General features: G+C 44.4%; 2 protein-coding genes across 3 annotated transcripts in view; one reads left to right on the top strand and one right to left on the bottom strand.

Moving 5' to 3' along the window:
* GTF2E2 (general transcription factor IIE subunit 2) overlaps positions 1 to 27,769 on the top strand; it is a 216,059-nt gene that overhangs the window by 40,614 nt on the left and 147,676 nt on the right. The window lies entirely within an intron of this gene.
* On the bottom strand, positions 522 to 26,878 carry SMIM18 (small integral membrane protein 18). Its single transcript, XM_085643205.1, has 2 exons — positions 26,723 to 26,878; positions 522 to 1,008 (listed from the first exon to the last, which is right to left on the bottom strand). The coding sequence occupies exon 2, from the start codon at positions 977 to 979 to the stop codon at positions 689 to 691; it is 291 nt and encodes a 96-aa protein (XP_085499331.1). The 5' UTR covers positions 980 to 1,008; positions 26,723 to 26,878; the 3' UTR covers positions 522 to 688.

The following is a 27,769-nucleotide window of genomic DNA, read 5'->3' as shown; positions in this document are numbered from 1 at the left end:
TTCGGCAAGCTACTTTCCGGGTTGGCAGCCTTTCCTTGTTTTATTACCACAGACGTGGCATGCCACTCTATCATTGCAGACCTTCATTGAGTACTCTAGTTTTGGCTTTATGGGTGTGCCTTTAACTCAGTCCAAAGAGTCATGTATGGGTCACCAAGAAAACCGATTTAAAACACCACATTCAGATTCCAGGCATTTTTTGTAATTCATAATTTGCCTCCACATTCTTTCCTTGTACCTCCATCCCTAGTCTTGCATTTTCTTATCCTCAGAGGTTTTTGCATTGTGTACCTTGATCAGAATAGCGTGCTTTGTTTTGCTGTTCTTTGCATTTGTATTGAAGAGTGTTATATCTGTTTTGTTTTATTGTAAAGACGTTTTTCTCACACCAGAATTACCATCACATGTTTACTTTTTGTATCTAGTTACTTGGAGTAGATTTGCTACAAAAGAGGCATGCAGATAAAAGCTAAAATGACAATTTAATCAATGAATGAAAGAACAGATTGATTCAGTTGATATGCATTTTTTATATTTATTTTTGTTTGGAAGCCATTCAAATTGATAGATGCTACAACATGGCATACAATTCTATGCTGCTTAAGGCTTAACAAGAAGGCATTTGTCCTGGCCTGTAATATATGGACATGATGTACCAGTGTCTTGTTTGTTGATGGCATCAAGTGTCCTACACCACCTCTGTGTTGCGCTTTCTCATGCTTTGCATCATGGACCTCACAGGGTTTGGTTCGTTCTTTAGATCCTTCACCGTTTTGTTTTTGTCGCAGCAGCAGCAGTCGAGCAGCTCATAAAGGAAAGCGAACATCATGAGGGAGATCACGGTAAAGATGAACAGAATCAGAATCACAAAGCAGGCAATATTCCAGTTGTCATGGAAGGGGTAGATCTTTTGTATTTGAGATTCTACTTGTTGAATGATGGTGGCAGTTCCATTTTTCCAGGAGCTCAGAGATGCCATAGTGCTAAAATATGGTCTTGAAGCAAGAGCTGCAGAGAGAAATAAAAACTGTGATTACTTTCAACAGCTTGAGGTAGACTGACTATTTTACAAGGTTTATGAATTATCATGTAAGACAGTATGACCACAGTGTGTTAGACTATATTTCTCATTCGCTGGCTTTTTCGCTTAATGTCATTAAGTCAAATTAGTTGATAAAGCCAACTATTTAAGTTGATAAATTAGTGACTTACTTTGGGAGTGGTTGCCCATGAAGCATGCTGGTTTGTAACACAGTGCTCTAGGTACATATAGCTCAGCACTTCTCTAATACATGCAGACATGCTTGATACTTCACCAAAGACCATGCATACACACACATCATCTAGCAAAGCTAACCTTGACCCTCCAAGAAATCGAGATAAACCTACAACTGTAGTAGAGGAGTAAAGATAATGTGAATCTTCAGTAGTGCTCCAATTCTATTCCTAATGTTTGGACCACAATTTCCCTCGCCACTGAGCAAAGATGGAAGTGGAACCACCCAAGAACATTGAAAGATCCATTGAGGGACACTGATAGCCAACTATGTGGCATATTGGTGTTGCGTTGACTGTGTGAGTATTGCTTGTTAGATAAGATAAGAAGGGGAATCGACATCATTTTACAGGGACGTAAAGCTTAAGATAGCACGTTATCATGAGATTGTAAGTGAAAGGAGCAGTGACTGCGGTGAAAAGGAAGAAATTAAGATGATTTTGGGGGGGATGAATTAAAATGAATTAAGGAGGAGCAATATTCAAGACTTGAAAGCAGTAATGGTGTGAGATTAGCCAGAGGCGGGGGGGGGGGGGTGGGGGGGGGAGGGGAAATCTATATTTTTAGAGCATAACCTGAGAAATTTTGAGACATTGTACAGTGCTTTTTAAAATGAAGGGTTCAAGGAGGAGACTTTCCAAATTTAGAGAGAAGGGATGACGATTGTGATTTCAAGTTTGTGGCAGAGGTGGTGAGGAAAGATGAATGAAGTATTTTCTTCACCACACGTGAAGATGTATCTAGCTTCTGTCTGGAGTAAATTAAGCAAGACGAGTATGCGAGTGATGAGGTTGAAATCAATATGGCCCGATATAAGATTAATAGCTTTCAGGAGAGCACAATTTGCTTTTGGTATATCACTTAAGATTGAATTGCCAAAGTCCACTCTGGAGACTACAAATGATAGGGCTACAGCCTTTTAATTGTCTTCATGGATGAAGGGTTTCAAGACTCTTGGCAGCGTTGGTAGGTTCGGTGCATTTTTGGCCATGTTGTTTGAGTATTGAGAGTGAAGTTAGAGCCATGAAAAAGAAAGTAACTGATTTGGTGCACTTTATGATGGACTGAGTGCTGGTGAGAATGGAACAGGTGTGGTTCATTCAAAGAGGGAGATGTGTAGAAATTCAGTTTTGAAAGGGTGAGGTTTATAATGGTGCAGTGACACCCAAGCCAGTATATTTTCAGGGGTGGAAAATGCAGAGAAATTGTACTTTGCAGCAGAGAACTTTTAGTAAAGTGACGTGTCATCAACATTTTTGTTGATGAGTAATGCCACAAATGTGTAGTAGAGATCTGAGAGGTTTTACATTAAGGGGAGAAAGGCCAAGAAAGAATCTTTGGGAAACTTCCGTGAAGGCAAGAGATGGGACTAGGAAAAGTTATGCCAAGTTGAATGTTTTATGTGCAGTTAGGAATGTAAGGTATACACCTTTTGAAAATGGTCCCCTCAAACCCTATATGATTATATAGAATACCCATTAGGATTTTGACCATGTTCACAATTGATGACTAGCCAAAAAGGATCAAAGACCATTTTCCAGGATGTCGAAAGCATTGGCAATTGTAAGGGGCTCCCAGGGGCACCCACTGGCCAGCACCTGTGAAGTGTCACATGAGAATAAATGAAGTTTCTGCAGGCCAGTGTGAGTGGTCCCCTCGGACCAGGACACCAGTATTAGGGTACCAATCAAGGTCTCCGTATGGTCCCACCGTCCCCCACAGTCTCGAGGGCCACTGTTGATGTGATTATGTTATCTAAACTAGTCGTGGGGTCTTCAGAGGGGCATGGACCTGCCCTCAGGTTCATCAGATATGCTGGGGAGTGGGACATAAGGACCTAGGGTAGGGTTCAGGGTGGGAGTGTTATTTTTCGCCTCCAGATTTCTGATGTTGGTGTCCCAACACCATCGTCTGGGAGTCCCCCCCTCGCCGTGTGTGCGCCACTGCGAGGACATCTGGCTCAGCTTTTGCCCATTTCAACAAAGTGGAGAGCCTACAATTTATATCGGGCCTGTATGAGCCTTCCAGGACATTGCAATCTGTCACTTGAAGAGTACAAAGGCTAAATCCGTAAACCAATGCAAGTACTTATTCCCCTTAGCCTTGGGTCTGAGGCTGAGTAGGCATGACTCGGGTGAGGGCAGAAGCTCCTCCATAGTGGCAGGGATTTCCGTCCCCTCTCCGCAGGCCTGCTGCACCACCGGGTGCTCCAAGACCATATGATAAAAACCTGCCTCAGGTGTTATATATCTCAGGCATTCAGGGGATGCTGTAAGGAATATGAGCTTGATGCGATGCGATGTGATGTGAGATATGGCTGATGCAAATAGTTAAATTGCGTGTAGCGGAAGTGTGAATTACGTGAAACCTCCTTGACATTTTGAAGCGTCCAGGGCCAGAGACTGCCAGTGAGTGGTGTCTGAAGGTCCGCCATCCTTCGGGCTTTAGCCCTGTTGAACAGCCTACAATGGGAAAACCGCAATGCGACTTAAAGGACTGTAATAAATTTCCTTGTGCTTCCATCTGACGGGATTGCGTGCAGTGCCGGGGATTGGGGCAGCCTGGCTCTCCCCAGACCCCAAAGTGTAGTGATTGCATGTGGTACAGGATGATAGGTCAAGAAATGACCCACTGCTATGCCATCATTGTCCACAGTTTCCTGAAAATACATTAATACGCCCTCCAGAAAAAGGACCCCCAGTTGATCAATTTCTGCCTCTCTCCAAGTTGACAGTTCACAGCTCTGGGTCACCTCCCGGAATGCTGTTAACAGCCAAATTAGGATTAGTGGGTAGTATGTTGGATGGGCCCTTGCCACGCATGTGTATGCTGGCAATGCTATGTTATCTTCATCTTATAATTAAACACAAAGAGAGAAAGGGTATAATGGAATGGCTCCCGGTCCCCTTAAAGAATCCATGTAAACAACAAAAGAAGGAGTAATTCCAAATGGATTACAAATTACTGCATTGAACAAAACAAGGAAGCAAAACGTATTTTTTTTAAAGAACCCTCACTCACCAACCTAGTTGGTGACATGCTTCATCATAGGGTCCCCACCCGAGCAGCCGATTGCCTCCCAGGTGTGCTACGACGCCGGATTATAGCGGAGCGGGTTTTGTTGTACAGAGTGGTGATCAGTGAAGAAGTGATTTGAGATTGCCTTTAATAAGCCCTAAAAATGTAATGCTGAATGATAAGGCAAGATTAAAAGGAAAAAGGATGTCCTATCTGGTTAAGTTGGCCATCGACATCCGTGGGTGTATTAGTGACAAGGTTAGGTCTACATGTTTCAGCCTTTGAGTGCAAAGTCGCGAGGCTTTCTTCAGGACCAGTGGTGACACATAGGTGTGTACTCGCTAAGGTGCACCCAGTGCTGTGTCAAAGTAATCGCAAACTTACGGTTCAGCTCTCAGCATTTTCTGAAAGGAAAAGAGTTTTTTTATGAGACGTAGTTAAGTCCTACCCCATGGATCCTGTCGGGGGGCGTTGCCTATAGTCACACTTACATCAAGGACAACCACCCCCTTCTGACACCTATTGTATTCACGGCCCTCGGATGTAGACCTGACCTTGTCACTAATACACCCACGGATGTCGATGGCCAATTTAATCAGATAGGACATCCTTTTTCATTTTAACCTCACATGTCACCAACTAGGCTGGTGAGTGAGGGTTCTTTTAAAAAAAAAAATAATAATTGTTTCCTCGTTTCGTTCAATGCAGTCATTTGGAATCCATTTGGAATTACTCCTTCTTTTGTTGTTTACTATCTTCATCTTATGCGTCTCATGTGATGGCCGGGCCATATATGTGCGTGTCCCCAAGGACCCTGCAGACGGTCGCCCTCTTCAGGCAAGAGGCTGCGCCCAGCCAGCGCATCGACCACTGCAGTTACGCCACAGTGTAGTATAACTCCTAATTGGGGGCGCCCCTGTTCCATTATCTCACTTGAGGCAACCTTTATCAGACAAAGTAGTTGGTGTATTTTGCGGACCGTATTGCGCTCGGGGGGAAAAAACCCAGATTGGTCCTCATGCACTAGGGCGCCAGGAACGGGGAGCTGCTTATTGGCCAGGACCTTCCCTACTATCTTATAATCCAAGTTTAAAAGGCATAGTGGCCGATATGAGTAAATTTCGAGGATCTCAGACCAGGTTTGGAGAGAACCACTATCAGCACCTCACGAAGCGAGTCCAGTAGCTGACCATTCTCAGAATTAGGTAATCCTTCAGACATAAAAATTGTGTCCATACATTCCAATACAGTGTCAACCTTATCAACCACCTTCACAAATGGCCACTTCGAGAACAAATCCTTAACAACAATAACATATTTATGATCGTCCCCCACAGGACCTACAAAATTGATAACAACAGTATCCCATGGATACTTGGGGATATAGTCCTCACACATTGGTGGTCTGAAAGTTTGTAAAGTTTTGTCAGCAGCAGAGATAATCAAACAATTTCTTACAAACCTTTCTACTTCTGCATCCACTGCCGGCCACCAAAATAGGTCTCTGATTACGCCCTTAATCCTAACTATCCCAAAATGGCCTTCATGACATAGTTTAATCCCTCGGTTGCGGAAACATCTGGGAGGCACAATCCTCTCGCCTCTAAAAATAGTGTCATCATCAATGTCACTTGTGATCTTACTTCCCAGAAAGGTTTAAGGTTGGGGTTGATTTTCCCTCCAATGGTTCAAATGCTTTGGATACACTACTTCACCTGTTTCAACACTTTAAAAAATATATATATATATGGAATTTATACAGCGCGAACCTGACCCGAAGATATCGGGTATCCGAGCGCTTTACATAGCACTAGTTGGTTACATGAGGACACGTTCATTTTTGTGAGGCACGGGGAGATTAAGTGATTTGCCCAGATTCACAGGATGTTCAGTGTCATTGCAGTGACTCGAACCCGGTTCCCCAGATTTGAGGTGGACCGCCCTAGCCGTTAGGCCAACTCTCCTTTTCACGTTCGGTCTACCATTCTTCCTTACTCACAGTATTCTCCCCATTGCCGTGTACAAAAGCTATTTAAAAATCTTTCCACGCCTCGTCCTTGAATTGTTCCAAATTAGTAGGCATCCTAGACAAACAATCTGCTAAAATATTCTCCTTACCTGGCAAGTACACAACCTTGTAAATATAGTCTTGCATGCGCATAGATAGCCTTGCTATTTTCGCTGATGCCCCAAAAGTTCCTCCGGTGGTTAAAAGTTTTACAAGAGGTTTATGGTCACATCTTATTGTAATAGGTTTACCCCATACAAAGGCCCAGAAATTGTCAAGAGCCCACTCACAGGCCAAAGCCTCTCTCTCAATTGCAGGATACCTTTCCTCTGTAAGAAACAAGGCACGTGAATCAAATGAGATGAAAACTTCCTTTCCGGCCCTGCCTTTATGAGGCAGGACAGCATCAAGTCCTTTTCCACTGGCATCGGTAGTGATACAAGTATTCAAACCGGGATCAAAACATTCGAGCCTGAAGCTTGTCAGTGGTCGAGATTATTGCCTTGAATTCCTCATTGCAAAAAGTTGACCATTCAAATTTGATTCTGTTTTTCAATTTTTGTCTCATATGAAACCTTCGTGCAGTGAAATGTGGTATGAACTTTGAGCAATACTCCACGAGGCCTAGGAAGGATCTTAATTCATCTTTGTTACTTGGGGGAGGGGCTTCCTTAATAGCATTGACTAAAGAGGGTTTAGGTTTAACTCCATCTGCACCCATTTCGTGACCTAAATATGCCACTTCTTGTTCAGCAGATTTGCACTTGGATAGCGCAAAAGTAAGACCACACTTTCTCAAAATGCCCATGACTTTCTGTAGCCTAGCATCATGCACGTTCCTGTTTTCACCAAAAATCAAAACGTCATCTTGAAAAAGTTTTACTCAAGGCCCTCTGCTAAATAATTTGAAATATAGCCTTTTAAAAACAGCAGCCGCGGATGCTAAACCAGAAGGCATTTTCCTAAATTGGAAACGCCCAAAAGGTGTTATAAACGAAGTATATTTCATGAGTTTGGTGTTAAAGAGATCTGGTGGTATGCTGCAGATAAATCGATTAACATTTTTTATCTCCCTTTAGACACATCACCATCCCGTTTATTTTTGGTAGAGGAAAACAGTCAATGACAATGTTGTTGTTCAAGTGGCACAAGTCCACAAACAGCTGAATCTTACCGTTGCTGCGTCGTGCAACCTACGATGGAGAAATGAACTCCAAACATTCAATCGGTTCAAGAACTACAATTGAAACCAGCTTGTCCAATTCTTTAGACACTTCTTCCCTTAGGATGATTGGCACACACCCGACTTTATGAACCTTGGAATTTGCCTTATCCTTTAACATTCTGCGATGTTCAAATATCACAGACTTTCCCAATGTCGTTGTGAAAACTGCAGGAAATTCATTTGACAATTTGTTGGCAATATCCAAACCCTCATCAACGACTTTCACTCGGTCAACACAATTTGGATCCAGACTGATTACACATTGCGTTGGTCCGCCCATTCTAATACACACGGACCTTTTTTAGCAACATACAGCTTAGCACGTGCACATCTACCTTTAAACTTGAACGATAAATACGGATACCCTAAAATGTCAATCTTTTCCCCAGAGTAACCTTGAGGTTGTATATCAGGTTCACAAAGAGTTTCTTCCACTTTTTCTACAAACGTCTTCTTGTGCACAGAGAGCAGCAGAAAATAAAGCAACTATCAACATTTTTGTGCTTTTAACAATTATCTGGTGTGCTGGGAGGCTAGTATATAAGAATTTGTATTAAATGGAGGCACGGTGATGGCCTATCCTCCACGTTATTTGCTGGAAAGGTGTTTTTGAGCAGTTTCTTTTGGAACGCAGTGCCAACAGGCCTGACTTACAAATGAAAGTGCCTGTTAATGATGGGTTTAGGCACTCAATAAATCATCACACTGCATTCTGTCACTTATCCTTGCGTTCACTCACTTATCCATTCATTCACCCATTGACTCATTCTTTCATTTGCCTACTAACACAGCCACAATAAAACACACACACAAGCTCCACAACATTTGTGTGATAGGCTTATGCTTCAAATAACAAAATGAAGCATAGCTGGTGGCTGTCATGTAATGGAATTGGAAATAGTGTTTTAAAGTTCCAGCATGGCTGGCAATTTCAAGAACCAACATGTTGGCCATCTTTGAACTATGGACAGTACCATTCTGTGTTGGTTGCCTGATTTAGAGACCAGGAATACACAGGATGCAGCACGCTGCAGAAGAAATATGCACAAGCAAGTGGCCCATTGGCACTGTCTCGGGAACTGTAGTATGCTATAAAAATAAAAAAGAGCAGGAAATAAATGAAAGGTGGTATATAAAATGAGATAATAGAGAACTAAAGGAGCAGCCTACCAGCCCTGGCACGGAAGGGCACTTATTTCTCAGGCTGATTGGCATTTATGTTCAGAGAAATTGTGTCACTCTTCTGGCAAGAGAGCTGAAGGCTGAAATGGACTGACCCATTTTCACACACTTTATGCTGTTGCGAATGTTGTGAGTGTAAATGATCCTCATACAGACTAATGAGAGAAGAAGACTGGCCGAAATATATAGATATAGATATATATATAGAGAGAGAGAGATATCGTTCACTGGAAAAAAAATACAAAGATTACAGGGACAATATATTTGGGTGAAAATGTCAGCTAAAACAACAAACCCTCTGAAATTTACCAGTTATACTTATCTCAAGCAACTATAACTCGTGCCCCAAAGTAACTGTAACTTGCGCCCCCTTCCAAATACATTATGTAATTTCAGATATTCAGTGATATTATTAATGATGTCATAGAACAGCTCATGAGTGATGTAATATGTGTGGTAATTAGCAGTGCATGGCGAGGGCGCAAGCTTGTTTTCACTTAATTACCTTTTTAATAAAATATAGTAAGAAGTCCATCGGCATGCACGGCGTGGGGTTAGGCGCACCCCCAACTTCTGCGCATGGCTGAGTTTGTGATGTAACAATATAAAGGGCGTTATTTTAAGTAAGGCAGACCTACTGGCTTAGGCAAAGGGTTAAAATAGAAACAGCGGTGGGCCTATTTGCTTTATCAAGCGGTCAGCACATCAACATTTATAAAGCAGACCTATTGACTTTGTCAAAAAGTCACTAATAAACACAGTCACATGTATGTCATAAATTCCCACAGTGCCATGTTTAATAATAGTGATTGCCTGATTTAATTTTTAATAAAGCATTTTTAATAGAAACATTAAACTTGTTTGACTTTTTTTTTTTTCACTTTTCAAGTGCAGACATAGATCCAACCACAAGGGGGCTCTGCACTCCAGCTGAAGAGCATACAACTCCAGCTCAGAGTGCTTTAAAAAATATGGGTTGTAAGGTAAAGATGCCTACTAAGGATTTATTGAAGAACACAATTGAAGACATTGAAAGAATGTTTGTAAAGAGTGATAACTAATATCACTAAAACAAGCAAATCTAAAATTGTTTTCAACCAAATTAGTACATTAATTACAGTAGCCGGGTTATAGGTAATACAAAAATATATTTCATAAAATAACACAAGTGACATAAGATTCACAAGACTGATATACTGGGGTACAAGGAACTACAGTGACAAAGACTATAAACACATTGACGACTGAACATATATACATTAAATATACAAAAATATCTTAGTTTTCAAAGTGTGTATTCGTCACCACAAAGGAAAATAAGTCTGGCCTATACATAGGAACGAAACCTCAAAGAAACAATTTCTAAGGAGAACAGAATCGTCATCGAAGTTTGACTTTGCTGAAACGAATCTATGAGACCATCTTCAGGAGACCATTTGTTCTGGAATGAGTTCTTGACCCTGGTCAGCTAAGGATCAATACAGAAATTGCTTTGGTATGGAGAATCTCAAATATCTGAAACAAATAAATTAATTATCATAGTTGAGTCTCTTCGACTGCATAAGGGAAAAGGATTTCTTATCTCTTCCCCATTGGCGTCTACCTTGTAGTTAGGTGTGGTTAGAAAAAAAATATGGGGTCATGGAATTAATAACCTAGGAGACTTACTGTTTCTTTTATGTTGCTGGGAGGCTGCTGCACTTCTGCAGCTCCCACAACATAAAAAAGGTATGTGGTGCCCCTGCCCACCACCATGGATAAAAAAAAAAATATTCTAGAAAAATACCCTACAACATTATGGGGAACACCTTCATCAAAGCAGGGGTAATAAATGAGCTCCTCTTGCAGCTTATTTACTACTCCCTTTTTTTTGCCAAGTGGGTGCCTTGGTGCCCAGCTGGAGCACGCAAATCATCTACATTGTTGGGGGCTGCGAGGGGAGGGTGCGGGCTCCCCACCTGATCCATACCAGGTGCTGGTGGGAGATAGCATTTTTATTTTTAAAGTGGGTGCCCCGATGCCAACCTAGGGCACCCACATAAAGGCAAACAGCGGAGGGAGTCTCAATGTCCCCTCTGCCGGCTCCCTAGCCACCACTCCTTGTGATGCTGGCAAGAGCCGACTCAGCAACTTTGCTCTTGCCCAGCAAGATGACCATTTGTCACTGTGTGGGAGCAAAGCTGTGTTTCCTACTCGGGAGAGTGCTGGCAGGTTACGCCTGCACTCTCCCAGGCAGGAAACAGCAGTGTCCCACGAGATGGGTCCCCGGACACTGCTTTGTTCGGACCTGGGAGGATGGGATACCCTAGACCGATCTAGGCATGGGAAAGGAGCCCACAGCCCCCACCCCTAATAATATAAACGACCCCGGGAGCCTCCAGAGGCTCAGGGAGATGGTCCACATTCCCACCTCTTCTAATTATGACAACAGGGAAAGTAAGTGGCACGTCCCCTTCCCGTAGAAATAAAAGTACTCCCCAGGCCCTCCCCACCCCAGGAGGCTTATTTTTGAAAAGGCGGGAGTGCTGCATTTTTGTTTTTAAATCCGAGCTGCGTATTCGCAGATAAAAGAAAAAAAAAGTTTTTAGCTCCTGGTTGTTCATCTGGACCTCCTGCCCCCGTAAACAGACATAGGTGGGCAGGGTATCCCTAGCCTGCCCCCTATACGTTTTTTTTCCATACACTTTTTTGACATGACGGGAATGAGTCCCCGAGTCCTAAAATGGCTGCCATCACATCTTTGTTAATGTGGTGGCAGCCAATAAAATCTCATCTAGAGATCTGCTGGCTCTGCGCATCCTCTATGGTGTGAAATACACACAATTTTTTTACCTTAATATCTCAAAAAGGATTGAATGGATTTGCACTATATAACAAACAGCATGCTTTCTACACCAGGGTCTAACTTTCTGCCAAATTTGGTGTAATTCCTTTCAGAAGTTTTGATGGTATTACTGTACAAATTTCCTATGAAAATATGAATGGGGAAAATGCGTTTTGGACCCCACCCCCTTTTTCTTGACCCCCGCTTGACGGATCACCCTAAAACTTTCAAGGAAGGAGCTGAGGTGGATCTAATTTTTGGGGGGAAAGTTTCATTGAGTGAAGATTTGTCAAACGGACACAAAATTATAAACTAACCAAAAAGTGCTTTTCCTATGGAAACTTTGTCCTAATCAAAAAGGTTATTAGATATATGTTTAAAGAGACGTTATAGTTAGGTTAAAATGTCAGATAAAACAAAATGTTTTAAACTTAACAAAACCACTAATATTAATTATAGTTCTCTCGAGTGACTAGAAGTTGTGCCCTAAAGTAACTATAGCTTAGTATTTGTGCTTTTTGTGATTTGGTGTAATTCAGTTAGGTAGTTCAAAATATATAGATATCTGTACTGTTGGTTTATGTTTAAGCCTTCTGATTGGCTGAGGGGCTTTTTTAGAGAGTGCACTCAGATTTGCTTGCTGCAACATGAACAGAAATATTGTTGCTGCCAATACAGGACTTGGGGCTTTTGTACCCTGTCCTGTAAACGTTTTTATTTTTTTACTCAATATCCTTTTATTGTATTTCGGGATAGCACAACACATGTATGACAAAGCCACTGAATACATGCAGATATGACCTATGATCATGACAGAAATAATGTAGAGGTCAATCGTTCTCATGGCTGCCAAACTGAAGTCTGCAAAATATATTATATCGCAGCGCAGAAGAAATGAATCAGAAACCAAGTAATAAAGACAGAAACTTCAACTACAGCTCACATTTTCCAGTGACAGAGGTAAGTACAGGGTCAGTGTCTCGGCTTAGTGTAAGGAATGCCCTCCTCTTCATTAGGTAACAGTGAATGAAGAGGAAAGGCAAATGCTCTAATGGTAGAGTCAATCAAAGAGCTGGAGTGCTCTTAGCTTTGGTGGGTAAATACGTGCAAATTTTATACGAGTAAGTTAGTGGATCAGCAGGTGCCAAACATATTGAAACTTAGCCTCTGTTTCAGTTAAGCTGTGGGAAAGCTGCTCCATTGCCAGTATTTGACACAAATGAGTAAATCACTGTGCCATTGAAGGGGGGGGTGGGGGTGCTTTTTTCCATGCTAATGCCACAAGTTGCTGTCCTGCAGAAGCATGTAGCTAATAATCTTCCAGTCAGCATGGGTCATCACCTCTAAAGTCAGAGGCCGGAGGCCAAGGATAACCTTGAGGTATGACGAAGGGAGCGGATACCCCACAGTGGCTTTGATGTGGCCCAGTACCTCTTTCCAGTAAGTGGTGATGAGACTGCAAGGCCACCATATAAGGCAGAAAACTCTGCCTGCCAGTTTAAATCTCCAGCAGAGTGGGGAGGTACCAAGGTACATATGAGAGAGGCGGGTTGGCATATAATACCATTGAAACATCAATGTATGTGCTGTTTCCCCAAGACGTAGGCTACGGTAGGTTTTGGATATGTCCTACCACAATGTCACCCATTGTTTGGGCGTAATGTCTCCTGGTTGGTGAGATGCCATGTAGTCGTATAGGTGGGGGTGCGAGCAGGTGTGGACTGTTGGAGCGTGTGATAAGTGTTGGATATGAGGCCTCAGGGGCCGTTGTACGCCCAGACAAGTTTCTCAAAAGGGGTTTAGGGGTGAATAACCTCAGGGTAGACAGTGGTGTAACGCCCAATGTCCCAATTGGCAGTATTGGATCCTTGCTACTTCCGGGAGCTAATAGTCCGCCTAGCATTGATAAAAGGACTTCATGTTATCCACAACAAAGAGGTACCGGCGCGTTATACAGTCACTCCAACAGCAGAAGGAGCGGGGTGACATCGCTGGGACAGAGTCTGGATTACGAGCACCCTGAAGTTCCGCCGGGTCAGCTGCTGCTGAGGCTCCCAGCGCAACCCCCCCCTTGCCGCTGGTGAGATTCTCTGGTTGGTCACTGCAAGGCTGGCTCCGCAGTCTGCACCTCAAGGGTCACCTCAGGATCAACCAACGTCTGCATGGGCCAGCTGCAAAGTTGATGTAGGCTTCCCCAACTGGGCTTATAAAGGTGTCTTTCTTTCGTGGCGGGGCGTAGGGGTGTTAGCTTCGTACTACCCAGCCGCGAACCTCATTGTCCCCAATATGTCTGCAGCTACACTCGTGAAGGTTGTGGGGGTGAGGCTACCCTCGGCTGCTGTAGAGCATGGTGCGAGCCGAGGAAAATGCCCGCGGGGCTCGTAGCAGGCCGCAACAGGCCTCTGCTTTGTTGAGACCGGGGCAGCAAAACAACAAAACCCCCCCTCCCAGGCTGCAGAGGGAGACACTATTGCTCGTCTGTTGCAGGTCTCGAAGGCGGCCCCGGTGCTGTTGATGGAAGGCCCTCAGGGGACCAGAGAGCAGGCAAAGTACTTCCTACTCCATTCTGGACTAGGCCATGCCCTTCCTGTCCTGAAAATGTTTTTTTAAAAAGGACATAAGAATCTTTAAATAAATATACTCGCCCACTTGCTATGGCGAGTCAGATTTTATTAGGGCAAGCTATTTTTAGGTCCTACTGGCCAGTTTTGGCAAGAGAGCTTGAGCTGGCAAAGAACAGGTGTTCAGTTCAGCCAGAAAGTGAATGAGCTATAAAGATACCTTCAAATTTTGTTTTTATCTTGTCACATTTTCTGTGTGATCAAAGACAAAGGTTACATGTCAGCTTATGTCTTCTTACATATTACTGCTTATTTATTTTGTCTTCGAGATTGGTGTTTACTTTTCTTTCTCTGATTGCACGTTAGAAGATTTTGTAAAGTGAACTGTCTGGCAATCTTTGTGATATAAAAGACCGTAGGATGTCAGAATTCTTTTTAACACACAGCATTTAAATAGTTTATAAATGAACTGTACAAATATTTCAAAGTATATCAGCAATTTGGAATTCAGAATTGTGATGGAAACTGACATTTTAATAGGATCAAAACAAAACAGAACACTTTACTTGGTGATGTGCAAATGATAAATATTTGTAGAAACCAGATTTTCAAACATTATGGTTCATACGCTATACAGTTTTATGAGTAAAACTGCATGTCAGTGGGGCTTTTGTAGCCATTTCAATGGAAAATGTGGCAGTGCTGTGTCATTTTAGAGTTATCACATCATGCTTGAGTAATATATGTAATACAAACCAGGGTTTTAAAACATGTACTGAGCAACATTCCTTCCTAACCCCTCCCTGATGACAATGCTGTTAATGAACTAAGAGGAAAGTTAGGGGTACATGAGGGCTAGATTTCTATTCTACATGGAGCAAATGTTTAGTCTGTTAAATAAAAGAAAAGACATTCTGTAATAAAACTATCAATATGTTCAAAATTACAGTTGTCAAAACAATATAAAATCCCTACTAAGAGTGCCTAATAAGATTTATCAAAGTGCAAATCCTCTATACCCTTCTTTGTGTGAGATGATCACCAACAAAAAAAACATGCCTACCTACTACATTAATCTGTGAAATCTGATGTACCAAAATGCCTGCCCACAGACTTTAGCTCAGTGGAATATTAATCCACCTTGAAGGAGCACATTGCCTTTAACACATGGCTTTCGCAGTAAACTGGCCGGGTCAACAGGCTTTCTTATAACTTTTCAATAAATACAAATAAAACCTGTGCAATCTGGCATTGGTCCCACTGCAAATGTAAAGAAAAAAAATTTTTGAGGAAAAAATGAAACAACACCTACACAACTAAATGGGCATATCCCTTAGTAGGACGAAATCCCTCACTCACCAAAGGTGACATGCTTCATCATATGGGATTCTCCATCCCAGAGGAAACACTTAGTTCCTCTGAGGGCTACAACTCCCTGACTGTGAGGAAGGAGCTCAGGGATGTTTTGATTGATAAAATGTCAGGATATACTAAATCCACAAATGAAGAGCTAATGGAGTGAGTGAGAGCGCAGCGCAAAGGAAATATAATGGTGAGTGCAAGTAAAGTTTAAAACTAGCTCAAGAACGTGAGACACAACTTTATTCGTAATCCGTGCTTGGCTGATTGGATGCTGTTATAGTGGCTCTTCACACTTTTCAGATACGATACAGACCCCAGGGTTTCATACTGTTTCTGATTCTGTGTTTTGGGGGAACAAACCCTGTGTGGTCTTTTAAAATTTTCCCTCAGACCCTCCGGTTTTCAAACCATGTTATGTTATTGGTCCCACTGCACCAATAAGGCCTATAACCTTGACTTCATAACCAACACAGGCCTATGCACGTAACTGGCAACTATCAAGAATAAAGGTATACAATTAAAATATGTACGGAATTGTAGTTGGCAAAAAAATACACAACCCTTTTCAAAAGGTCCTGCCAATGATTATCACAGTGAAAATCTTCTACCTCCTGGGTTTGCCAGCAGGGGTGTCCATGATCAAAGGATTTGTCTAGTATGGTAATCTGTGAGATTTCACATAACAAAGTACCTGTTTATAACCTGTAACAGCATGCAATAACATCCCACTGTTAAATATCTGTTGGCTTTAACGGCTTTTCGCATTAAATAAGTCAGACCTACTGTCTTTGTCAGAACCTTTCATAATAAACAGGTGAGGCACAAGAGATCAGGCTTAACTTTCCCCAGTAAACCAATCAGGCCTGTAGCCTTTGTCACTGCTTTTCACCATAACCCACTCGGGCATGCTGTATTGCATATTAATTTTCCCACAGGGCAACCATCAGGAATACAGTCGCCAAATAACAATTGCACTCAAAATTGGCACTTATATAGTAATATACTATCTCTCTTAAGAGGGTCTAGCATAGATTATCACAGTGCATAACTGGTTTATCATAGTGGGTAATCCAAACCATTGCCTACTACAGTATTCTGAGATCAATGTAACAAAATACCTCTTTGTGTGTTTTAATACAGAGTAACAATCCACCTTCTAATGCCTATTGACGTTAGCCCATGCTTTTCATATAAAATGTTCATCACATATGGGTGTAGTCAGTAAATCCAGTATGAATTACTTCTTTGAGGCCAGTATATGTTTCGTCAACACCGCAGCCAATGCGTGTTCTGTCGCAATAGGTAACTTCTTCAAGGCTGCAAGTACATCAAACCACAGCAAGGACAGGGATAACATAAAAGATTTAATTTAGCATCAAGTGAAATTGTGTGACGAGAGGACCAAGTACCTATAGGTAACTGAGAAGTGCAAATGAAGGAAGGAGAAAAGGTTTAGAGAAGTAAAAAATTTACCCTATCACGCCCAAGTAGTGGACAAGAAGAGAATACACTGTCACATGTAGATATCTGTTAAATAACAGGGAACTGAACGCCCAAGTGCAAATGGATAGTAAAAAGCTCAACTGCTGTTAACACACAAAGTAAAGGCCAGGATTCGTATTACAGAAAGTGCCCCAGAGTGCAACAGGCAATTGCACCCGCTTTGCACGGCCCTGGGCACTTTGGTATTACATAAGGGGCCGCAGACACTTGTGCGGCCCGCTTCTGTAATACCGATAGCGTTGGTGCACTTAAAGAGCCAGCGCTGTCAGCAGAGGGTGTTCCCTCATTTGAATGGGGGTGTGCCCAATGCAAATGAGGGAATCCCTTTGCCCCAGCGCCGTATTACAGACGCGGGCGCAGAGGCAAAGAAGCCCTCAGGAAGAGCACTGACCGTGAGCTGTCAGTGCGCCCCCTGATGGCAGCTCTCTGGCGTGTGTAAAGGGGGTCCCATGGACCCCACCAGACATCCCCTTACAGGTGGGTGCAGTCACTGGCTGCACCGCCTGCAAGGGGATCTCTAATCCCCTTCAAAAGTGCAGGTGGGTTGCTGCCTGGACTGTGAAAACACAAAACAGCTGTAAAGCAGCCGTTCCATTTTTCACCTGAAAGCGAGTACGCGCTGCCCTAGGGGCAGCGCACTTATCGTAATAGGGCGCACTTTCATTGTTTACGCTGGGCACACCTTTTTAAATGTGCGCCTAGCACAAACTATGAAAATGCACATATTGTGTAATGTGGCCCCAAGAGTGTAATCACGATGCGGGTCAGAAAAATAGGTGAACACATAAGAAAGTGAAACTGACCTAATGAAAGTAAGCTAAATACCCAGGACACTGGAGGATGTATATAAAACTTCAATGCAATGTGCTGGTCTAGGTAAAAGGAACATGACAGAACCCAGTGTAAGTGTGATTTGATAGTTCAAACGTAAAATAGCATAGAGGTAATCTGTATGGAACTTAAATTGGTATTGTCAAACCCGAGCAAGTAAGTAAAATGTTTGCGGCTGTGTACATCCTGGATTCTGGGCTCAGGGTGCTGGGTATGTACTCAAGGGGTGGCCAAATTGGATGCATTAAAAAATTAAGAAACCAAGTCAAACCTAAAGTAAACAGATGGTGCTCAAAGGGATTTTTAGGAGATATTTCAAGTGGCATACCCTTTCCGATATATATAAGCGAAGCAAATTGATACAGCTAGGAACTTCCCAAAACTTCATTCGAGTATACACATATCTTAATGAGTTCAGTAAATAAAATCTTAGCTTACAGCGAACGTCACCCCTAGTGCAAACCAAAAAACTTTATTTGGGTCATGTGCTTTACGTACCATTAATGGATTTTGGGGGTTCTGCTCTAAACTTGTGGCCTTTCTGACAAAGGACTTTTACTTTCCTTTAGTTCATCACATGTACCTGATCTTTACATATGCACCTTACTTGTACCTTCTAATTCTTATTGGCTTCACTTAATAACCGCTTACCAGCTATCCAGATCGGAGCCCAATACTCCCTTATTCAATTGATAGCCTTTGGTTGCACTAGGAGCGATGTATACTGTAAGCTATGATTTTTATTTACTGAGCTCATTAGGTGATCCTTTATTTTGGATCTTCGTACTATATATGATCTATTCTTTCATAACACTTGTTTTAACACTCTATATAATAAATAGTTAATAGGGGAAATTGCCTTTGGACTCTTCAATACACATGGCTTTGCGACACGTGTTGACATTGCCAATGCTTTTGTTTCTTCCTTCTCTGGAAGCTCGCTGTCTTGGCTGTACAAAATGAACCAGCTGAGGATTCCTTCACACTTGTCTTGTGACATTGCCTGAGCCTGTCCTCACTGTGGCCTCTGCTTGTTTTTTGACAGGCTCTGAAGTATTTTCTCTTGTGTACTTCGCAGGGAAGTTGGTGAGGATCGGGGGACACACTGCCCATACGTTTGTGCTTTTAAAATAATTACAAATGCATTGCTACTCGGATTTGCCTACATGTCGATGTAACTCCTCAAAGGACGTTTCTGTGATACACCATCTCCTCCTGCCCTCAAAATGTTTAGTATATTGAAAAACAGGGGGGAGATTTAATTTCCTCGTAATCTTTCTCCCCGCCCATCGCCTGATGACGAGTGGAGCCGGGCTTCTCAAGTTTTCCTACATATGGGTCTGCTCTTCACTTGCACCTACACACTCTGTAGGTTTACCCATGAAACCACCTTCCCCTGTCCTTTTTTGAAGCATGGTATTTTTCTGCTGATCTGCTTGGTGCTGTTCTGTGCATTTACCACCCTCCTGTTGAATACTGAGTTACCCTCCACTCAGTAATAGTAGCGTTTGCATGGTAAAACAGTGTGTGTTTCAGTGTCTGTCAGCCCCTGTGCACTCCCCGGTGTATGCATAGTAGCACCCTCCTGGGACATGTCTTGAATTGGCCGTCTATTATATGTGCAAAGAACCCCTTGAGGTGAACGTGTGCTTTACCATCTGTTTTCTTGACTGTCACTCATGTATTTTCATTTATACTCATTATAGATATGTGGCTCCCCTAGAGCTTCGTTCTGTGGCTCCCCCACACTCATGCACACACACCTTGCTTGGACACGGCTGTTGAGATGATTCGTCTTCAGAAAGGGTGGTGAGGTTAACGTTATACTACCCAATTTGATGGCTGATAATACCATGATGGTGTTAGGTCATGGTTCCAAACTATTTCCTGTACCAAAGGCAACCTAATGAGTCAGTGAAGGTAGATAATAAGTGGTCTGGGGCTAAGAATTGGGAGAGAGATGCAGATCTGTGTGTGAATTATACATAAGTGGAACTTGGGTTTTGCAGCTGCCCTATCATGTAGGAATGACACTGAGCTTTGTACAGATTCTGGCTTGGCTGATCTCCAGGGGCTGATCATACTCTACTCACGAGCTGACTAGGCTACAGTGTTTGACTTAGTAACCATAGCAATGGTAAAATACACCTCCCTTTGGACAGTGAAGGAACGAGTAGAATGGGTGTGAATGAAGGAGATATGTCTGTAGAATCGGCTGACATTTTCCCCTCTTTCTAATCCTTATCGGATGAAGCGTCCAGTAGTAGAGCCCCCCACCCCCCAGTCCACTGACTGCCAGGTTTTCGGTCTCATCTAGGATCTGCATGTACTGTTGCTTGCTAGACATTTTGTTCGTTTACAATGGGCTTAGAGCTTGCCCATTGCTTACCGTTGGTTGGCTTCATCATCACTCGTATTTTCTTGCTTCTGATTTGTTAACTTGTGAGGGCTTCACATCCCCTTATTTAGTTTGACCCTTCAGTGGAGCATGGCCAAAGTACTTGTCTTCTTCCACTGCTCATGTTTTGGGAGCTACTTTTCTTCTGCTTTTTGAAGCACTCTGCAAGAGTGCATGCATTTGCGAGCTGTTTCCGTCAAATGTCACTTTCTCATCTTCATGCTTCTGCCCCCCACAAGTGGTAATGTTTGTAGGAAGGTGGAATCAGACTACATGGTTGCCCCCACTTTTTTCCTGGTGTTTTGATGGTTTTTGTCTTAGTTTGGCTGGGAACCTGCTAATCAGGTCCCCAGGCTATCTGCTTTCTCTTACAAATGGATTCCTAATACCTTAGGTACACAACAGATTGGATTCTGGGGTACTATGTACCCAGGGCATATGTACCACAGAGGCCTACCAGGGCCTGAAGCATGTATTGTGCCACTCCTGGAAAGCCCTCCAAAATGACACCACAGGTCTGCTACTGCAGCCTGGGTAAGGTGGTGCATGCACCCCTTACTGAGCTATAGGTTCACTATACCTCACCTATCACTGCACATAGAGGCCTATCAGTCACCCCTATTGCAGGCCTTACCAATCCTGAAGGCAGGGTGCTTGGTTATATGTGAGCTTGGCATGAGCTGAGCCCCTCTGCAGCCTTCGAAATCTCTTCCCCGGGGTTGTCAGTAGTGCAGCCTGACCATATACTCTTAAGTGCATTATAACTAAAACGGTTAATGCTAACTTTGGACTGGCTGCACGGAAACATGTCATGTTTGGTGTCAAACACCTTGGAATCATACCCCCACACCAATTCCTGGTGTGGGAATATGATCCCACCCTTCTAGAGGGAGAGACATGACAGCACCGGTATACCCAGTACCAACTTAACAGAGCCCTGGCATCACAAAATGTATGCTGCAGCCACAGACCTGGGTTTGGCCTCCTGCTGCTGACCGAAACTCCAGCAGGGGAGGCCTGGACAATAGGTTTCCTGTAACAGGGAGGTGTAACCACCTCCCAGACAGGCTGATGTGTATTTGGGCTGGGTGGGAGCACTCTCTGAGTGCTTTGAAGTCCTGCACTGGGGGCACAGTTGGTGCCCTTGTGCATAGTCCAGCTCAGACCGGTTCAGGGGCTTCCAGCCCCTGCTCTGGCACGAAACTGGACAAAGGAAATGGGTGTAGCCACCCCTCTTTCCAAACCCTCCCATAGGTGGGTCCCTAGAGTTAGTCCAACCCCTTTCTTAGGTATACTCAAGATTAGAGGACTGAAGAAATCTCCCTTGGGGTCAAGGAGTGAGTCCCCTGCTTGGCAGGCACCAACGAAGCAATTGCCGGTCTGCATCTCCGAAGCTCGCGCCGGACTCCAAAGTATTTGCAGCCCAGGAAGAGGATTTCCAGACTTCTCAGAAGCCGCCCCGAGTCCCCAGCAAAGCTGAGACCCACAGCCCCCGTGAGTAACGTGGAACCGGAACTCCTGGTAACCGTGCACATTTGCAAGTGCATTGACTTCCTGACGTCTCTCGAAGTCGTGCTTTGGGTTACTTGTAGCCCAAGCCCCGAGCACCATCTGCACCGAAGATTGTGGGCCTACTCTCCACGAGTGTTCCGTGAGCCCGCTTCTTGCATTTCCGCTCGAGGCTTCTTCGCGATCCCTGGTCCGTCGACTTTTGGATCCCTGTGAAGGCAACTCTGATTTTCCTTGGGCTTCCCTGGTTGGTCCAGACGTGCCCTGACTCCCCACCGCGTGGTGAGTCCCTCAGACCTTGCTGGTCTGCACCGATGCATCTTTCTCCTTTCTGCGTGGGTTGCTGTTGCCAAGGCTTGTTGTGTCCAATCCGGGCACCGATGCTGCAGCACTCGACATCCTTCGTGGGACAGCTCGAATCCAGCTCCTGGTCATCCTCGATGCCTCCTGGTCCTCGTGGCTGAAGAGTCAAGCTTCACCTCCTTCACCTGAAATCACCCGACATCGGTGGGCATTCGCCTGTCGTGCCCCTGGTCAATGGCTAGTGACCCTGACTCAGTTCTTCTCATCCTCGATCCAGGTTTGGATCTCTTCGGACACTTCGCATCTTCCCGGCAACAGCACTTCTTCGCTGTTTCCCATTGAAAACGACGACGCGACCCGTCACCATTTGACACCTATGCACCCGGCTTCCCTGGGTGAGGTAACGCAAGTACTCCGATGCTCCCGTGGGTGTTGACCCTAGAACTTCCTAAGTCCAAAAGGGTTTGGTCCTAGCTCATCTCTAAGTGTCCCTAATCTTTAAAAATCTAACTGCCACTTTCCCCATAGAAGCTAACTGAAGCTTGCGGTGGTGTTCTCACACTGCACACGGCCCCCGTGGGTCCCCTGTGTCACTACCTTGGGTGGTTCCTTGGGGTCCCAGCGATTCTACAAGCTCTAGGCCTTGTGTCTAGTTAAGTCGTGGTTCTTGTACCACTATTTTAGTATATGGTTTGGCTCGCCCCTAGGGCCTAACGTGTATTTGTGCTATTTTACTGTATTATTTGAAGTGTAACTTATGTGTTTGGACCTCTAGCCTCATTAAGAGTCTAGTAGGGTGTGTTTAGAAATAAATACATATATTTTATATATATACCTGGTGTGGTTGCCTTTCATTTAGCCATGCAAGAGATTATAGACTGGTAAAACAAGCTGCTTTACATTCCTTCAAGACTTAGCCTGAAGACTGCTCTCCATAGCTACCACAAGGATAGCTTTCAATAAAGGTTGTCTTTAGCCTATCATCAATAAGGGGTTGTTTGGACTGGTGCAAGGTGCCCACTATAACTAGTGGACAGCATATACCAGGCCAACTTCTCAAAATGTTGTCCTCTGTTGCCTGTTTTCTTCTGTCTTCTTGTTGCTTCTCCTAACCTGCCCTCCCTCTGTTGTGCTCAGTGTTGTTTGCCTTTTGTTTGCTCCTACCCTCCATCCCTCTGTTGTGCTCAGTGTTGTTGATTGCCCCTACCCTCCCTCCATCCGTTGTGCTCCTTGTTGTTGCTTTCCCTCACCCACCTCCTCCTGTTGTGTTCCTCGTTGTTGCCCCCATCATCAATCTGCACAATAAATGACATCACTGAACTTTCCATCATGCATCTACACAGGAAGAGACATCACTTCTCTCCCCTCCCAGAAACTACTTAATGGCTGCCGTATCATGGACACACATCGGAAACATGCAGCTGGTATGCCCTGACACTTCAAGGGCAAGCCAGGCTGCGCCCAAACCAGGAACCCTGGCTACGTCTCCCCCCATCTGCTACAATGCTGAGCCCTCTACGGCATCAACACTGGCCTCCGCTTCACACAATGCTGCCTCCCCACACCACACAACACCAAGGCAGCATACTTGTGCACTTCCTGCAACTTTGCTTGTACTGACCCACACCCAACACTCCTCACTGACACCACTCAGCACCCCACTCTCTCACTTACACAGACCTGCAACCACCCACACAACACTCCACACTTGTGCCTGTTCCTCAACACCCACTTACTCACCAAATACGCCACAGAGATCTGGGACTTGCTGCACGATAATACTCTTTATCTACTTTTCCTCACATAAACCTAGCTGAACACTGCCTCTGCACCATCTCACACCCACCCTCCTCCCCGGCTACAAGATTGCCAGGCAAGACAGACTTCACATGCCCTGGGGCAGAATAGCCTTCAACCTCAAGCATACAATCGGCTGCACCACATCCATGGATACGTCATCCTCCAATATGGAACACTTGTCACTCAAGATTCATGTCGCCGCCTACTTCACCAACCCTCATCTATAGACCACCAGAACCACGCACCAACTTCACAGACACCATCACAAACTTTGTTGCACCATTCGCCCTCAATGCTGTCAACTACATCCTACTCTTAGACCTGCCGCCCCATCGGACCCCTGTCCCACACCACGCCTACTCCAGAGGACAGCGCCATGCTCACACCCATTCTGAAAGCTTTAACCTCTTCCGCAACCTTCTCAGATGCTTGGAAACACGCAACTGTGCTCCCATTGCTAAAGAAACCCTCTATGGACCATTCAACGCTTGCCAACACAGACCAATCTCCCTGCGACCACAGCATGGAAACTGCCCTAATCACCTTCATGGATGACATCAGCATGATTAGACAGACTAGACCTGGAGGGCCTTATCCTCCTGGACCTCTCCGTAATACCCCACCTCAGCCAACGCCTACACAACATTGGAATCCAAGTAGACACACTACGATGGATCAGCTTGTTCCTGACTGGAAGGACCCTGTCAGTCAGCCTGCCACCATACACCTCGGATACCCACGACCTCATCTGCAGAGTTCTGAGAGGATCCTCCCTGAGCCTGACTCTCTTCAACACATACATGAGCCCTCTATCCAGCATCATCCACACTCATGATATCAATGTAATCTTACACTGACAACATTCAACTCATTCTCTCCCTCACGGACAAGACACCCAGTACCCGGTTTAAGTTCAGTGCCTGCATGACTGAAATCACCCACTGGATGAAGACCAACTGTGTAAAGATGAACACCGACAAGACCGAAATTTTGATCATTGGGAAAAGCACATCACTGTGGGGACTCCACCTGATGGCCAACAGACCTAGGACGGACACCCACCACCACACACGCAGAGAATATCGGGATCATCCACATCGGCAGACTCAACTTGACCGCCTAAGTCAATGCTGTCACCGCCTCATGCTTCTGTACTCTTGTGCTTCTGTACTCCGAAGACACTGAGGAAGATAATTGGCACCTAGAATAACAGTCATGCACACCCTGGTCACAAGCAAGCTGGACTATGGGGACACCCTCTTTTGTCAGGATCAACAAAAAACTCACCAGAAGGCTGCACACTATTCAGAACTCAGCGGCCAGAATCGCTCCTAACCTCCCGCGCTGCACTTGCATCCAACCATACCTGAAGGAGCCCCAGGGACTCCCAGTTCACAAATTAGCACAATAAAAACTCCTCATCCACACTTTCAGTGCACTACTTAACACTAGCCAGCATACCTCATCAATCACATCTGCATTTACAAGTCATCCTTAACACCTCTGCTTATCCGGACTCCTACTTGCACAAATCCCAGGCATATGGAAACCAGACCATGGCGGTCTCCCACATCGCTCCTAAAGCGTGGAATGACCTGCTGCTACTCATACGAGCCACCTCGTCACTTCTTGAATTCCGCAAGAAGCTGAAGACTTGGCTTTCCGATTAGTACCACTAGGCCCTTGGTGTGGCTAGACATTCACCTGCTCAGTGCTAGGATACCCTCCCGGGTGATAGTGCGCTCTACAAATCTGCATAACAAAACACACCCTCCATCTGTGTTGCCTCCTATCTTGCCAGTAAAAAAGGCAGCTTGGGCTGAAAGTTTAACACACACAAAAAAAGTATGCCACGTCATTTTACTTAAAAAAAAAAAAAAAAAAGTCTTTCAGCCATGCTGCCCAGCACCCGCAGTGCTGTACAACAATTGACAAAGCTCTTGTATGCGTGACTTCTTTGCTTTGACAATACTTGTTTTTCATGTGTTTGAAGCAAACGTCACATATGGTGCCTCATTAGTTGTGGTTCTCGTATTTCCTAGCCCATCAGCAGAAGAGATTAATAGTGGTTTTCAGCAATATTCTTAGTTGCTATCTTTGATCCATCTTTTTTATTCGTGTTAAATTAACGATGTCTTGGTTACGCCCCTTCGTTGTTTACTGCGTGTGCGCGTTCAGTGTTTTAGTTTAAAAATGCTATCCATGTAGTTCAATCGAGGGAAACGACATTGGACAGATTTTTGGGGGTTTCCATGCAGAGCTTAAAATAGCAGCTCTAATTAGTTGCGTACAGGAGGAAATACTTGCTTGAAACGCATGCTCTGTTCATTTTCTGTCACTGCTTTTATAGTACAAATAAACTGGCGAATTTTAAACTGCCCATGCCATTAATTTCCTTGGTATCGATATGTGCTCTACTGTTTACAAGAGATATCATTTTATGCGACCCTTTTCCAAATTGCTTGGTCATCGTGTTTCTGTAGAGAAAGCTAAACATGCGGTTCCTGCTGATTCTTATTCCAGTGTTCATGGAGGGGAATTAATGTCCGCTCCCCCTTGTGCCCTCTTGTTTGGTTCCCTGGCTCTGCTAATGCGGGGAACGGGTGTGGGGAGTGGTTGCGAGCAGTAGCCAGGCGTGGGTTGACACATGCTGTGTGCTTGTCGCCGCACGAGCTGGTCACACCAGCGACCAGCGTTAAGCTAGCCTCCCAGCATCAACTGTCGAGAACACAGATGCTAAGAAGGCACGGTCTGCTTCGAGGCTGACGCACCTTTTCAAGACGAATATCAGACTCGCTCCCTCTCTCTTCTGTCCCGGTTTACCTACAATGACCTACATAAAGGTTATCCGTTCTAAATACGTTTTCCTTCGCCGCGAGCATTTATTAAAAGCACAGAATATACACAAGTCCAGAGACGTACCTCAGTGTCTTCAGGGCTGGTGGACGAGCGCTGCTCCCTTTGTGGTCCAGCCTATTGCCGCTGCCCATCCAGGATGACACTGCGCCGTGATTGGTCCGCGCTTTATACAGGCATGAAGCCTCTTCGCCCAGAGCAGTTAATCATTCATGCTTTCGAGCAGCATTGTCTGGTCCGGTGGACGATGCACAGGCAAGCCGCTGCCTATTTTTGTGCCCGAGTGCATTAACAGGCAGACTCGTTGCATTCACTGCTAGTAGCCCGTTAATACGAAGTGCTTTGCAACTGAAGCAGTGGATTGTCGCTCACAAGCGTGCTGACTGAAACGTATCCGGCCAGCAGGCTTTAATTTTTTATCGCATGGAGCGGCTGACGTTTGCGGCAGAGGGTTAACAAACATCTTGTTATGTTGTGGAATGATTTAAAGTGAGCATACATTTTTAGTAATAGTGAAAAATGGTCTAAGTGAAGGTAGTCAAAAATCGCATATTTTTCCCTCCTGCGAAATTTCGCAGACTTCCATTTAAAATTCGCCAAACTCTGCTTTGAAGGTGAAATGTGGTGTAGCTTGTATCACTCATGACTTTTCATGTGGGCGTGCTCTTCGGTTAAAACATTATTTTGAGATACTGTCAGGACTGGTTCGAGGGAAAAAAAAAATTCTGTACAAATCAGACGCAAACATGATGCAAAAATAAGTTTTGAAATGTTACAATTTCTGCGTCGTAGTTAGCCACCATAGTCCGAGCTTTACTTCAGCATAAGGCTCCAACCAGTCGCAGCGCAGCGCCTTCCAATGTGTGCACCAGCAGTAGCCTGGACCACAAAGAGAAAAACACTCGTCCACCAGTCATGCAAAGGAGGGACGTCAGACTATGAAAAGCGAAAAACGCGCTTCTGGCCTAAAAATAAAAACAAAATCTTTCCAGCTTGAACTAGTTGACTCAGTGACTTACTGCATGACTACCTTGTGCGACCAATGTTGCCTGGAAAATGCTGCAACATGTTTAATAATCGTCTTATACGGGGGGTGTAACCAAAGCATGATAT

Source organism: Triturus cristatus, chromosome 2_2, assembly GCF_964204655.1.
Source record: "Triturus cristatus chromosome 2_2, aTriCri1.1, whole genome shotgun sequence".
Classification (NCBI taxonomy): domain Eukaryota; kingdom Metazoa; phylum Chordata; class Amphibia; order Caudata; family Salamandridae; genus Triturus; species Triturus cristatus.
The sequence above is the reverse complement of the archived record's forward strand: the minus strand, read 5'-3'. Positions and strand labels throughout refer to the sequence as shown.

Bases quoted from the DNA above. Each gene is read 5' to 3' on its own strand.
- SMIM18 (XM_085643205.1), bottom strand. From the start codon at position 979: ATGGCATCTCTGAGCTCCTGGAAAAATGGAACTGCCACCATCATTCAA.